Source organism: Nestor notabilis, unplaced genomic scaffold, assembly GCF_000696875.1.
Source record: "Nestor notabilis isolate BGI_N333 unplaced genomic scaffold, ASM69687v1 scaffold25955, whole genome shotgun sequence".
NCBI lineage: Eukaryota > Metazoa > Chordata > Aves > Psittaciformes > Psittacidae > Nestor > Nestor notabilis.
In genome coordinates this window covers 79,066-94,748 of record NW_009929272.1, presented here as the reverse complement: position 1 = coordinate 94,748, position 15,683 = coordinate 79,066, and the positions used below count along the sequence as shown (strand labels likewise).

The following is a 15,683-nucleotide window of genomic DNA, read 5'->3' as shown; positions in this document are numbered from 1 at the left end:
AGGAAACTGCACCACCAACTGGAAAATCCAATCCTCTTCCTCCCCCTTCCAGCTCAGTCCTGCCTCAGTGGAAGGTACCACACCTGACTGACAGGCCAGGGTAGCAGGGTAAGAGATGAATGCTTGTTGCTTAGTGCTTAGATTAGGAAAGGCTTTATTGCTAATACCTAGAGCCTGAATTAGCACCAGGCTTTGGGAATGACCTGAACGCATGTTTTTCTTACCTACTCAGAGCGGGAGAAGAAATCTTGTTTCCTTGAGGAATCTCTGGCACATCAGGGGTTACCTTTTGCTTTTTGATCCTGTGCTAAGATAGTAAATGCTACTGCTGTAAATGGCTTTAGTTTAAAACTTGGCATGGTGAGCGGTGAGCTGTAAGACTTGATGTCTCGGATCTTTTGTTTTCTTCCTTCTTCTTCCCTTTACAAAAAAGCTTTAATTGATTTCTAGCTCAAGGAGAGGAGTTCTTGGTGTCTTAGTATAGCATGTTTAACAAATAACCCAAGCCTATTGAGATTAGGAGTGATGAGGGAGTGTTACCAAAATCTTTCACATGCTTCTTCTGGAATGAGAGTTCTTTCCCTCCCCCCAGCTTTTACGCATTAGCGTCCTGTTGTCATTATCAAGTTAAGGCTGAGTAATTCATGGGGCCTTTTATATTGCTATGGCTTTTCCCTTCCCCTGTCTCTGAAGTCCCCGATTTTCACTGAGTGCAGCACAAAATATAACACCTGACTGCTGGCAAGTGCTACTCCATGTGTACTGCTGCTTCTTGGGAAATTCTTGCTGTAGCTTGGGGGGTGTGTGTGTGCACATGCACATATTTGGGTTGCAAGAATGTGTTCAGGTGAGCAAAATACTTCTTAATCTGGGTTTATCAGAAATAACAATTCCTCATTGGGCAGTATACCACAAATACCCGTGTTCGTCTGTTCAGGACTAGTTTGACTGCCTTTGAGATAATTTTTAAAGATTTTTTTAAGTGGTCCCAGCTATGACTCTCTAACTCCCAAAGTTCAGGTTTGGACCTGTGAGTCTAAAAAACATTACAGTTGGTTTGGGGAGCTGGTTGATTTTTTTTTTTGGTGTTTGTTTTCGAAACAGAGTAATTTTGCTGAAACAAAAGCTCAGGTCTGCTGGATTTCAGAGCAGTACTACTGCCAGATGGAGATGGCCAGGTCAAGAAGGTGCTGACGTAGTACCTGAGCTGTCTTGATTCCTCTTTCTTTGTCTGTGTAATGGTGGAATGCCTTTTTACTTGCAGTCCACAAGTCTGACAGTCATGCAGGAAATGCCTTTTTGGATTGTTTCCACCTCCTGCTCTGAGCAGCTTATCTTTGTATCATCACTTGTTGAGTACTTGCTTCACTCACACTCCTTCCCCTGTTTCTCTTGCCCAGGAAGGATACATGACTTCTTGAAAAGAGAGAAAATGCTATGCTGGGGTTACTCATCTTTTGGACAACCTGGGATAGGTAGCAACCTCCAGGTCATCATTCCTGAACCACAGGTGTATGGATTCATTCATGACAGAAATGTCAAGGAGGTGGCATGTGGAGGAAACCACTCCGTGTTCCTGCTGGAAGATGGGGAAGTGTATACTTGTGGCTTGAACACCAAAGGCCAACTGGGGCATGACTGTGAAGGAAGCAAGCCAGGTAAGTCTGCTTTCTGTATGCACTTCAAACTGTCTTGAGGCTAGTGGGCTGAGAAGATTATGGAAGCTGCTTTGTGTTGATTGCTGTGAAGCAGCTAACAGAGCTGAAGATCATGTGTAATAACACAGTAATGATAATGAATAATATTTGCTGGCTCTGGAATGCTAAAGCTCAGCAGTATGGGTGGGGAGACGGGTCTCCTTAGTGGCTGGGAAATGCATCTCAACAGAGGCGAGCGCAGATGGTCTCAGGGCAGATTGTGTTGTTTGGCATTATGTTGCTTTTTTATAAAAGGGAAGAGAGGGCCATGAGTCACAAATGTCTTTGCTTTGTCTTTGCAATTGCGCTGCGTCCTTATGCCTACCCTTTTTCAGTTATTGCTGGGAATTTTGTCATTTACATCAAAGAGATCTGCCTTGAGTATGGTTGTGGAGAACAAACTTGGTTTTAGCCACGAGGGTTTATAAATTTTGTTTGCCCTCATGGAAATCTCTTGCTGACTTGTGCTTTCACCCCTCATGCTTTCTTAATCTACAAGAAGGTCATTGTAGCCCTGTGTTGCCCAGACTCAAATTGTATTTTCTTTACTGTGTTCCAACGGGCAGAACCTGCGTGTGCAGAAGCACAGGCAGCTAATGCCTCTCTGACCCAGAGTGAAGGAGCAGTTTAATTGTGTATTTTGAGAATCCCTGAAACCTTTCTTATGGGCTTCCTTTTGAATGTTTGCCTTCTGATTCATTAACTACCATTGCCTTCCATTAACTTCTTGGTTTTGGTGTGTGATAAAGATACATGTATTTCATAGAATCATAGAATAGTTAGGGTTGGAAAGGACCTTAAGATCATCTAGTTCCAGCTCCATTTTTTCCATAATACAATAAATATCCATTACCATGTGGGTAATGAGAGCAATAAGACATTTTTGTCAAACTGCAGGCTACCCTCTGTAAGGCTCGGGGCTCCTGTAATGTACCCCCGTATGGCACGATAGAGATACGAGTTATGTACAAAATAGCCACAGTTCTCCATGTACTATGTGCAAACGTGACCTGATTCCACTGCTCCTTTTTTCTGTCAATGCATCTTTTGTGTTCCTCTCACTCTCAAAAATGAGGTGGTAGATGTTATATGCTCTATGTCTGTGGTGCTGGATTAGGAGTTGATCTTGAATCTGCCTCTCTTGCTTTTCCTACAAGTGGTTTATAGACAATTACTAAAAGAGGCTGGGATTACCAGGAGTGCTTAAGTCACCTCTGTGCACAACCACTGTTCATCTTCTGAGGACTTGTAAATTTAGGCTCTGGAATAAATGAGATGCTTAGGAAAAGGAAGCCAAGCCTGTGAATATTCTGCCCAACCTGGTGAAGATACTTCATCCTTGCAAATCACATAACTAGCTGCATGACTGTAGTGCAAAGGCTGCAGAAATTCAGTGCTGTTCCGAGGGTTGTAAAGATGTGTACTCTGAGAAACATCTTTGGCCTAGCCTGCTTTTTGCCAATAAAGTAAACCAAGTATAAGATGATAATGAAAATGGAGACTTCACAGTGGGTAGATCAGAGCTGGAAGTGGATCTCATGAATCCTGGATGCTGAAGTGCAGACCTCTAGCAAGTAGGTAATCTTGCCTTCAGATAGGCCTGTAGAAAAGGGGCAGTCTGAGATTTGGAAATAGATGTAAAATGTTTTTTGGGTTTGATCTCGGGTGTCCTACTGCTACCCCTTAAATTAAGAGACTGTCACTAAGATGTGACACCAACTCCCAGTTACCCTGCAAGTTTCTTTTACTCTGAGAAAAGGTTCTGCCGTGCTGCTCTCTGAGGAGCCTGTGACCACCCTCGATAAACTGTTTCTCTACTGACAAAACAATACTGACTGTGCCTGCAATGGGGTTTCTGCTGGCTGGAGCAGGTGGGAGAGGTGTGCTGTAAAGCAAGGGACAGCTTCCTTTTTGAGCTCATGATGAACAGTCTCAGCAGTCTTTATGATAACTGTACACTGGGGGAGAGTCCTGTGCCATACACTACTTTGTGTGGGTCCGCTTTGGCCTGTGGTAATGGGAACTGAATTTCTTAGTTTGCCTTTGTAAATAGGAACAGGAAGAATCGAGCCTTCCTCTTTCACCTCCACCTCCTGTGCATGGAATAAAGATGACCTTACACCGTCTTATAGAAACATATATCAAAGATAACCTTTTTTTTTTTTTTTTTATTTTCCATTAGTTGTGGACCTATGAATGAAGCTACGTCTGCCAGGAAGTGGAGATACATGTGTGGGGCATAGGGGCCTGAGTTGTTGAAGGTGATAGAATATTATTAGGAGGTGTCTGAGGTAATGAATGGAATAAATGCCTGGAGCTTATTCCAAGCCTGAGAGTCTTGCAACTTCATTTCTCCAGCTTCTGCTGGACAAGGCAGTGTGGGTTGAGGCCTCTTGGTTTTCCTGCCTTATGGCTTGATTCTGCCTAGCTTGCAAAAGAAACTGGAAGTGGCTGACCTCTGCCCAGCTCTGGAAGTGAGCCACATCTGCTGCTGCAGCACAGCCTTCTGCAGCAGGAGATGCCAGAGGCTGACACAATACTGATTGTTCCATCCAGGTGTGCTTACCATGCCCTGCAGAGGAGCTTGGTTGTGCTTGAGAGAAACATCAAGACATGCAAATATGCAGGGGGTCTTGAACCTTTTGAGGGCTAAGGTGACTTCTGAGGTGTGGAGCACAGGTCTGCTTGCAGGAGGAAACTCCCTTTTATCTGTCACGCTTCTTATCTGAGTGTGTACATGAGTCTTATGCGGCCAGCATGCTAAAAGCTTCAATTAGTGTTCTCAGAATATATGATTGTGGTGTTTAATCAGAGATGGTTATTTCCCAGGATCATGTCTGCTCATGAATAAAATTCTGGAACTTGGCAATGCACTGAAAATGGATCTAACCCTGTTCTCCTTGAAAAACTTGCGGGTAATGTCTTCCAGTGGGAGAAGAGTTGTTATATTTGCAGTGAGTGTATGTGAAGACTGCCTCCCTTTCTTCCCCGACTATGTATTCCAAATAATGATATTTTTTTTTCTCTTCTTCTGCCACTCATTTACACTTATCTGTAATAGCAGGATTCCATTTTGCTTCTCATTCATGCTGCTCACAAAAATGTCAAACAGTGGCGCAGAATTGTTTCAGTAGTTCTTCTTGGAGGAGTCCTTTAGAGGGCACCTTTTGAAATGAAACTTGTTAATTAAAAAACTGTGTTCACTGTCACATCAGCTGAGCTTGTGGATGTAATGCAAAGACATTATAGCAGTTTGCAAGGTGATTCTTGTGCCTCTCCACTACTGGGAACAGAAATTACTCGGGGAGTGTTTGCCATTGAAAGAGTAAGAGTCAACAGAGGTTTATTTCTGGAAGAGCCCTTTCCTTGGATTTTACACTGTAGTGGTAAAATTAATAATTAAGATGTCTAAGAAGTTTATCCTCACTAAAAGAATGTTGCTTTTGAATAAAAAGCAAACAGCCTGTGATGGTTTCCATCTCCCCACTTCAGAGCTAGGGAAATACTTGGGTGTGCCGCTCCACCAAGAGCATTTCCCCACATTGTTGTGTTATTTACTGCTTCATTCCTTCTTTGAATTGTGGTTAGCAAGCAACTTGAGGAGCTCATCCCTCTCGGGGATGGATACCTGGCTTTGTTAATACTGAAATGTTTGGTTGTTTATTTTTTTCTCTCCTGAAACAGTCTACAGTTTGTGTCTCTGCAACCACTTGGCAGGGACGCAGAGGGAGAAACCCTGTCCCAGTATTGTCTCACCATGACCATAGTTAATAAAGGCTCTGTCTGACCTGTCTTAAGTAGTTACTCTGAGTAACTACTTAAGTAAGTAAACTTACTTGAGTTCCCAGAGTCTCTGACAATGCCTTAGGAGAAGCAATTTGGCAATCTCAGTTTTGAAGTATTGAGCCCACTGTTCTGCAGGATCAGTCTGAGTTTGCGTTAATTTCCTGAGCAGCATCAGGTGTTAACATACATTATGTCTCTAATGGGAAGTGATAATTTTGTGCTGCAGTAGTTTTAAGAAACAAATTTATTCTCCATGGCTGTATTTAAATTTCTACTTCTTCAGCCCTGAAATTACTTCTATTTTCTTCAGGTCTGACATGATGTCTTGACTCCCTGTGATGATTCCTAGATAAGCATGTTTGATCTGAATGTGCGTGTGTATGCTGGGGAACAAAGGCCTGGGTACCTGAGGTAAAGGTTCTTTTGGGATCTGGGCTGAATTAGAAGTGTGTGAAGTAACTAGCTGGTTGTTAGCCATTTGTAAAGCTTTAAAAATGTGCTCGAGTCCAAGATGTGGAGCTTGGCTTTTTTGGTCTAGAGGTTTATTCTCTGCAAGTCATTTGGACTTCATTTGACTTCTGCTAGTGAGAAAACGTGGGCTTTGGTGATTAGTGTCTTGGAGTTACAGGAAAATGTCTGGGGCCAAATTTGCCTTCAACCTTTCCTCTGGTAATATACTGCAGACAAAGCCATGCTTTTCCACCAAATTTCCTGTCTGAATGCAAATGGCAGGGTAGCTTTGCTTCTGTGTGAATTGTGGAGCCTATCTGCTCATTGCTGCAGGGCTAGAAATATCATCGTGTTCAATCTCTTTCAAAAAGCAGGAAAAACCCCACCAGAACAAAAGCCACTACATGAGCCGTGTCACCTGTATTTCTCTGAACTCAGTGGCCTTTCTTTACAAACATAAATCCACTTGTCCTGAACTTCAGTACGGGGTTAGAGAGACCTCAGTGCTCACTGTGGCATGCCTGTTAATCGTAAACCCTGTAACAGCTGAGAATTCAGATGTGCGACCTGCTTGGAAGGACAGTCTGTACGGATTTTCCTCTTTTAGCCTCTTCCTGGTGGTTGAGAAGTCAGCCAGGAGGCCCTGGTTGCTCAGGACGAGGAGTGGTGGCAGGGCTTGTGTTTGTTGGATGCAGCTGTGGAAGTGAGCATGTTGCAGATGAGGAGGTATGGCTGCTGCATGGAATCGGTGAGGCTGAGTGCTTCTCATGGGTGGGATGACAGAGGCAGGAGAATGGTTAGTTCCCCTGCCATCCTGCTCTTTGCATGAGGAGTGAAACAAGAAGAAAGAGCTTAAATGCTAGTAACTCCAAGGAGGTCCCACTAGGCAGGCTTTTCAGAGGATGTGGGAAGAGTTCTGTCCCTCTGTTTGGGCATGGAGCTGAGGTATGTGGCTATTGCAACACTTCCCGAGTGCTGTGGTCTGGGAAAGTCCTGCTTTCCATTCTGGCACTTTCTCTATACCCCTGAAGCAGAGCTGTAAAAGATGTAGCAGAGTCATGGCAGCCCGGCTTGTGGGCATCAGTCTTGCCAAAGCCTGTGAGGATGTACCTGGAAACAAGTGTGCAGGGAGGGATGGAGCCATCTGGGGGCAGAGGGGCCCTTGCAGAGTCAGACCTTTGGTGCTGGCCTGCAGCAGCTGACTTCAAACTGGAAAAACAATGAAGGAAGGATTAAGCCATAATTTATGTCTCAGCACCTATTATAAATGTTATTTGTAAAAAGAGTCAGATTATTATACTGAACTGGCCAACCCCCAGAGTTGGGTATGTTAATTTGTACCCATCCCTTAATTGCTCACCAAATCTGACCAAGGCTAGTGACTTGGTCACTAGTGACTGCAGCAATGTGGACTTGGGTTATGGTATCTCCATCTCAGCTGAATTGGTGCAGTTTGGGCCTTGGGATGATTTTGGGTTTCAAAATGAGAAGGCTGGATTTAAAAATGACTTAATTTAGAAACAATATGTGTATGGTTGAATAAGAAACAAAATCAAAGGAAGTGCTTTCCCTTAGATGTCTTAAATATGCATTTGTTGTGTTGAATTGGTTTGCTGAGGGCTGTGAATATGCCAGATGTTTGTAGTGAGCTGTTTTAAAATTTTTGTGGTCTGGATGATGATAACTAACTCCTACCAGTACTCTGAGACCACAGGATGAGGAGGGCCTAAACTGATGAGAGGTAAGGCTCTTGAGGAGAGCCTTAAACCAGCAGAAATCTTGTTTCTTGATGGTAAAGATATGTGTAGTCTGAGCCTGAAATGGCTGTAATGTGTTCTCAGATGTAATTCTGAAGTGCTGTCTCTAAAACCACATTTATTATTACAACCACCAGATTACTCTTGATTTCACTTTGAGGGGTGAGAAGAAGAGTGTGTCCAGGGAAACAAGATTCTGCTTTTTTAGGATCAGTACAGGCTATTTTACTGGGGATGTGAGGGACCATTTTAATGTCTCTTCTCTCGAAAGGCAGAGCTGCATTAGGAATGACCAGCTTTTTGCCCTTTAACTGGGGATTTGTAGGGCAATTTAGCAACCTTAAGTTGCATTTATCTTGGTCATATTTGTTATTCCCGCATTGTGTGTATTATTTGGAGGCTTTCTGAAGGTGCAACAGAAATAAAGGCTGTCCATATGCCTGGCTTGGAAGGAGCATGAAACCCTGGTGTGTGCATGATATGTGGCACTAATGACTGTCCCCTCTCCTGCAACCATGCTGAAGCTGAAAGATGAACTCAGGATTAAATGGGTGGGTAGCTGTGTATGCGTGGTGAGGTAAAGGAAGAGGCAGGAAAGAAGCTGGAGGTGATAATGCCCTGACCTTTTAGTATTCAGACTAGTTGTTCATGCTGGACAAAGTGACGACTTCATTAAGCCGAATGCGTAAGTAGGGCTGAGAATCCCAGCTTTTAGGAGAGAATTTAGTAGTTTGGTGGCTGCTGATGCTGTAAGTGCGTTGTTCTTGTCTTCATGTTCTGTTATGTGACACAACCGCAGATGATGATATGCAGTTACTGGGTTTTTGTATAGCTGGAGGTCTGTGAACAGGCATCTGAAATAAGAAATCTCTCCCCTCCAACTACAAAACTTCTACTCCCACTCCCAATAAAGGAGCCCAGGTGGTCTTTCCCTTGCCTTAATATCCTATGTTTCCTTTGTATAAAAACACATAAGAATGTGTGTTGACGTAACAAAGCCTGAGTTTTTTGGTAAAAATGAATGTAAGGCATTCTATATGATTTGATCTTGAAGGCTTAAAAGAGTGCGTATGGTCTTCAGGATCAATGTCCCCTTTCCTAAAAAAGGGGTTGGTTTGTTTTTCAGTGTGTAACTATTATATGGAAAGACTGAGTTTGATTTTTGGCTCATGGTGTATGCTTGTTCCTTGTTCTGTTTATAGACATCAAATGTTCCAGAAGATGCATAACTACGTGATGATTTTGACTCAGTCAACGTAAAACAGCCTGATACTCTTCCTTAAGCTGTATTGGAAAGAAGAATTTGTCTCAAAGATCTTAATGAAACTTCTTTTTCTTCTCAGAAATATTTGTGACGCTTAAGGCTGCTGGCAGAAAACAGCTGTTCCTACAGCACAGCTGGGAAGAAATGATCATTCTCGTAACACCTGACCTGCCTTTTAAACAGCTGCCTGTCTATATAAACTCACCAAAAGTGAATGTACAGATGTTCAGCTCTCCTTTTCTCAGAATGTCTGTCAAATCTTATGGTATTAAAAAATCAGTAAGCTTTTATAAATGTTTAATAGGACTGTGTGAATTACCTCCCTTTCCCAGTCACCATGCTGCTTTGCAGTAACGTATTTTCAAGCAGTATTTGTGAGCCTGATGGGGATGTCATTGAAAGCAAGGGTGCTGTACTGAGTCTGCACTGTGCAGGTGTGGCTTTCCAGGAATGTGTGCCTTTGTCCTGCTCCCATGCAAATTGGCGCAGGATTGAAATAAATGGGAACAGAGTGAGACACACACCAGGTACTTTTGAAAATCACATGGTACTTTATCAGAGCCTGGGGCTGCCACAAGTGAGACTTCTTTGTACCCAAATTATTAGAGCCTTAGCTTCAGTGCTGCTGTTGCCAGTCTCTCTAATCAGGCAGCTCTTGGTACTCCTGTGTTTTCTGCTGCAAGTCTGGCAGCAGTTCACAAAAGGAAGACCTCATGATTTGCAAGTTGGACTTGTAAAACCCAGCCTCCTTGGTGGATGTAGTAAACTTTAGTGGTTGAAAGTCAGAGGAGGTTATGTGCTGATGTAAACTTTTGTTTGCTCCATGCTTTTTGCCCCACACTAAGAGAAGTTTGAGAATAAGGTGGGCTGCTACAGAGAGGGTGAAAACAGCAGGCAGAAAGTGAGGGTAGGTGTCATACAGTGGGGATATGGCCTCCCCATGGGGTTTCCTCTTCTAGTCTTGTGCTGTGCAGGTGCAGAGCACGATGCTTCCCACACCCCTTCGCACAGTAATCTTGCATAGTCTGAGTGCAAGACACAAGCAGCATGTAATACTGCCTTGGAGAGGCTCAGCAAGGAGGAGGAAGGTAGTGGTGGCAAAACCGTGGGGCTAGTGTGGAGCAGGGTGGTTCTGCCTGCCTACGTGCTGTGTGTGCTATGTGCCTGGCCATGCCGGAGACTGCAATCACCAAGGTGTGTTCCTGAAATTGTCCTTCAGCCCTTGCCTCCTCCCTGTGAGCCTTCCTCCGGTGTTACTGCTGACAAACCACAGTCTGCAGAGGTGGTGTGAGTGAAGCTGCAGGAGCATTTCAGCTGGCTGGGTTAGATTGTGTTTTTAAAAGCACCTGATAGCTTCAGAAAGTCTGTATTTTGGTTTAAGTGGCTTGCAGAGTCTGAGTTCTTCCTCCAGTCCCAGACTCCAGAACTTGCCCGTGGCAGTTGTGAGCACAAGATGTTTAGGTGATTGGAGTTGAAAGTGTGCAGAGGGAAATCAGAGGCTCATTCTTGGAAACTAAAAGGAGAGAAGAAGAGTCTTGACAAACAGTTTGATTTTTTCCCCTCCCCGGTTGCCAGTTTCCAAGTGGCAGAATCACACTTCCACTGGGGATGGTGTTTCCTGGAAAAGTTGGTGGGTGTACTTGTGCTGCTAATACTGGTAAAAGCACTGAATAGCTAAGATGTTAAAGTTATGCCAGCAAAATAAGGAGAAACCTTCATAAGGGGAGGGAGGAATCTTGGGTGTACTTAGTGCACTTGGGATTGCAAGAGTTTTAGTTGCTGGACTTCTAGTTTTTTCTCTTTTTCTCTTTCCAGTTTCATTAAAACTCAGACATGTTTTAATGCTCAGCTATCTTCATTAGGACTGAATTCACAAAGCTCATCACAGCCTAGAAATACAGCCAGGATGTCCCTATGCAGAAACATCTCTGGGATGTGCCAGTGGAGGCTGGGGAAATCAGCAGCCAGCTGAAGTTCCCTACTTCATGTACGAAAATCTTGGGGACGTTGGTGATCCACTGCTGTTTACTTGCTTTTTGAAAGTGCTTTAATGAAATGCTGGTGGCTCATAAGTCTGGGCCATAGTGTTTTTCTCATTTTCTTGTAGGTAGCAGCAGGTTTTTCATGGAGTTTTTGGCTCTTGGATCAGGCTTCCATAAGCGCTAATGCTGTTAGTGTCACCTTATTAGATGGTTTTATGTGTTGGTGTAATTCATCTTTAAAAGGAGAGAACTCAGCTCCTTGTCTGTATTAAGGCTTTTAGCATTCAGAGCAGAAAGATCGTATGGGTAAAGTTTAGGTTGCTATTGATGTCTGATTACATATTCAGCTGCCTTGTGCGTTAAATTGTTTTATCTCACACTTCTGATTTTTAGACCTTGGTTACACAATGCTCAAGCATCCTCAGTGTGGGTGTGGACTGTAATAACCAGCATTGCAATGCAAAGAAACTGTCTTACCTGTCCTCAGGCTTGCCATCTGCTAGCATTTAAGCCAGGGGAATTCTTACCAATGGCTGTTTCTCCCCTGTGTTTAAACCACCATCTCTTTCTTATCTGGGCAAGCTAGTAAGACACCTATCTTACAGAGTCCTTCCTAGCAGACAGCAACAACCAAGGTGAGCAAATGCTTGAGTTGATAATTGTCAAGCTGGGGAGGCTATAAGGAGTTTTGGGCAGGTGTCCAGGTAAGACTGAAATCACTTGAAACTTCCAAGCCACAGCTGCGTCTCACCAGTGGAGAAACCCAGATTCTGCCACTGAAGGTGTAACCTCAGGGCTGATAGTTTCTCTACATCATTTTCAGACAGTAGAAGCCATCTGGTGCTGTTTGTGTACATCCCAGTTCACATATGGCTGAAGGATTATGCCACATCCTCTAGCAAAAACCTGTCTTGCAAGCAGCTGGAAGCTATACATAGAAAGGGTGTACCAACTCTCTGATAGATTTACTAGGAGAGCTAATTAATCATTCATTGCCTGTGCATTTTAATCAGTGCAGTATAACTGAGCGCTTTGTGCTTCCAGCAGTTGCAGATACTGGGGATCTTGTATGGCTTTCCAACACTGCAGGGGACAAATCATAAGCTCTCTTTTATTAACAGTGAAGCTATGGACCAAAGGTGGGCTTTTCAGGGGTTTTCATTCTTGTCCCAGCTTTATTGCCGTTTCAAAACCTTGAGGCTAAATGAGCTGCCAGAAAACTGAGTTACAGAAACATACAGCACTTGTCCTCAACTTTGTTGCTGGAGTGTCTCTGCAAACCACAGATAGGCGAGAAAACACAAGAGCAGTCCAGGGAACCAGGCCTGTCACCATTCAGAGTATGCCTGTCCCGAAAGTGTTTTGCCTGGACCTCATTCTTTGGTCCAATGTGTATATTATGAAAAGATCTAACAAGGTTAAGACCTAAAGACCTTCAAATGTCTGTGTTGAGATCCATGAGTTAAAGTGGACAGAAGAGAGAAATGAAAATTGAACTCTACCAGATACAAAGAACTGATAAATTACTTCTGAGCATTAGTGCCATTTTGAGACAGATGATGGCTTTAAAAAGAAAAGATTGGGTCAATGTGTACTTCTTGGAATTTGGGGTTTTTGTTTGTTTTTTTGAAAGCTTTATGACATGTCGAAACACTGTATTGCATAACTCCTTCAGCCCCTTCCTGTTGCTTTCAGGGTTTTGTTCTCTTAGCTTTGTATATAGTTGTGCCAGTTAAGCTCCATTTGACTGGTTCTATTTGTCAGTTACTGGCGACACACTACTAAGAATAAACTTCACCCTTTGCACCCTTCACATCAGTGCAGTGATGCATCCTTTCTATAGAATGAATAATGGTGTTGTGATGCTCTGGAAATTAAAACAAATGTATACCAACCACTAAAACACCTCATTTTGATGTGAGGAAGGGGTGGGTTAACAAAGAAGTAACTCTCAGCTGTTTTTGATAAATACTACTTAAGTTAGCAGGGAGATGGTACATTCGGTGGCTTGGCAAGCTTGACAGTGAACTGGGACCCTTGTTGGACTGTCTGAACAATCTGTGCCTGAGGGGAAGGCTGGCTTTTTTTCTTCTCTGGAAAGAGATCTGTGTAAGCATGTAAAAATTATGCTGTTTGGTGTTTGTATTTCTTCATGACTTTGCAGGCAAGCTGTTATTGACAGGGTCTTAGGAATGTCCTACAGTGAGATGGGTCATACATGTACATTTCTAAGGGTAAAGATCTTCATGTCCAAGACAGGCATATTTTTTCTGTCTTTGGTCATCTAGCAAGTTCAGGTAAGGCTGTACTCTGCTTCTTGGGTGAACAGTGCAGTCACTGAAGGCTTCCAGCAACGCAGGGCAGCCTTTCAAAACAAGTTGGTATTTATTAGTCCCCTGGAATGGCATAGAAGCAAGGTCAGGTTTATGTTGCTAAATTAAACTTAAGATGGAGTCTGTGGGGATGGAAGCAACCACTCTGGATTTCTAAACCTGTTGGATGTCCTCTCTGTGTCCTGGTGTGTGAAGCCCTTACTATGTAGTCCTTGCCACAGCCTCATGATGCCACAGGGCACTCTTCTTCCAGTTGCAGTACTGCTGTGGTTAGAGTCCTGCCTGTTCCAGATCCTGATGCTGATATTTGGTCATTGGAGTCTTCTGTCCACCTCCCCAAGGTGCTCAGATGGTTCAGGAGCAGCTCCTTCCACAGCAAATGAGGCATGTATACTTATTGTGGCAAATAATGCTTTTCCAGGGAAGAAATCAGCTCAGTCATGCCTGCAGGTAGCAAAACCCAGTCTCTGTTGTGGATGCCCCATCTTCCCATATTGTCCATGTTTGTCATTTTGTCAGACTCGTGCTGTCCTCTGGAGTGTTTGGCAGTGTGGAAGCACCAGCTTTTGAAGAAGGGCAGACTGGTGAGCTTGTGACCAGTTTTAAGAGCTTAGGCACTGGATAGCAGCCAGTCTCAGTGCACCCCAGTCAGCAAGTTTACAGCAAAGTGATGGGTTCATGAATCAAAGGGATTTCCTGTGGAGATGAAGATGGCTTTATCCCTTTATTCCTCTCCAGCAGGAGGTTTAGTTTTGGACCTTCAGATGCCAGTACAGAAGCATGCTTGGCTGAAATTAGGTGGTGTGTCAGGCACGTTGCAGTGGGTATTTTTTGTCTTGTTGGCTGACTGAAAGTCATTCACGTGCTGTTGAGATACCTTGTCTGTTGTTTGTGATTGACCTTCACCAGCCCATCCAGCTGCTGGTTATTTAGAGCTCACAGATAAAAATAGGCTCCCTCAATTATATATGCAAATGAACAAAACCAGGCTGCCAAGCAGTGCTACAGTTGGATGCTTATGGGCCCAAGTGTGGAAATTGCATGTGTAAATTGAATTACTGCTCTCAAAGCCTGTGTCTTTGCACAGGGTTGCCAGTGGGACTGTGTGACATCAGTCCTGCTGGAAAGAGCTGCAGAGTAAAAGCATTATTGGATGGTAGGAGGCCTGAAGGACAGCCAGATGGCAGGCAGGCCCACTCCTCCAGCCTTCCTAGGTGTTTGTGGGCTTATTGTAAACTGCACCTCCATTGGCGTTAATTATTTTGCGTGAAATGACATGTTCAGGTAGCATTTTCCTCTGTTAGAATACATATTTAAATAATTGTCGTCCTTCTCTCCCATAATATCCATCAGGGATTCTTCTCCTTCTCATTTGTGAACTCCCAGACCTAGAAGGCAACCCCTCCTAGGGGTGCCTTCCTTTTAAAGTTAGTTAAGACATTTAGATTGATCGGTATGCAGTTTTTGCTGTTAAGCATGTTAATGATTTCTGGATGCCCTTGATGTGGGGTATCATTTTCATAGAATGAAATGTAACTACCCTTCCCTCTCATGTCACAGGCAAACGGGACTTCAATAAAACTGATCACTGCCTTGTAGCTTATAGGATGGGTGAAATTTTTCTTCATCCACTTGAAACATTTGTATTTATTCAGGAAATAAAAAAGTAAACTAATTTTGCTTCTGCTTGGCTTGTGGAGAATTTTTCTATCAGATGTGTGGTATTTCCAATGTTTTATTGAAAACCAAGACTTTTTCATGTCCATTTGTAAAAATTCTGCATAATGAGTAAGATTAAGATTTGGTTGTTGATGTTGTAAGAGTGGTTGTCAAACCTACTTCAGTTGCCTACCATGATGTAAAGATAAAGTCAATGTGTGTGATCTTCCAGAGGACTGGGTGATTTTCCACTCCCTTCCCTTTGTTTCCTTTTTATGGGACATTTTTATGAGTGTCTGACAGTGGTAGTAATAAGTTTATAGGTTCAAACCTGTTCCAAGCTTAGTACAGGGATGTTGCGACACATGCTTTCACGCTTCAAGCAATAAAGCAAGGGGTTGATTAGCTTTGTGGATGACTTGTCTTCATTGGACATGAGAGCTGTGGAAGGTCAAAAGTGAGTCTGCCAACTCTAGGTCTTGGACAATCCCCACGTCCAAACTGAAAAAACCTCAAATCTGGGAGATCTGATTGTTCCTAATTGCTGGGAAGTCTGGTGTCCCTGCCCCATGGCAGGAGGAGTGGAACTAGGTGATCTTTAAGGTCCCTTCCCACCCAAACCACTCTGATTTCATGATTCTAAATAGAATCATGGATTTTATGAATAACCCAATAGGTTTCCCTGTACCTGTGAGGCTGGCTGTGTGTAGACTGGGGGGAATGTACCTGCCTTTCTCCTATGATTTGCAGAGTAG

The 15,683-nt window shown here is 43.5% G+C and overlaps 1 protein-coding gene across 1 annotated transcript in view; it reads left to right on the top strand.

Moving 5' to 3' along the window:
• Nucleotides 1–1,403: 1,403 nt before the first annotated feature.
• The window catches only part of HERC3 (HECT and RLD domain containing E3 ubiquitin protein ligase 3), a 44,096-nt gene continuing 29,816 nt past the window's right edge, over nucleotides 1,404–15,683 (top strand). The window contains exon 1 of the mRNA XM_010014909.1: nucleotides 1,404–1,658. Within this exon, the coding sequence (XP_010013211.1) occupies nucleotides 1,433–1,658 (226 nt within the window). The 5' untranslated portion in view covers nucleotides 1,404–1,432. The remainder of the gene's footprint in view (nucleotides 1,659–15,683) is intronic.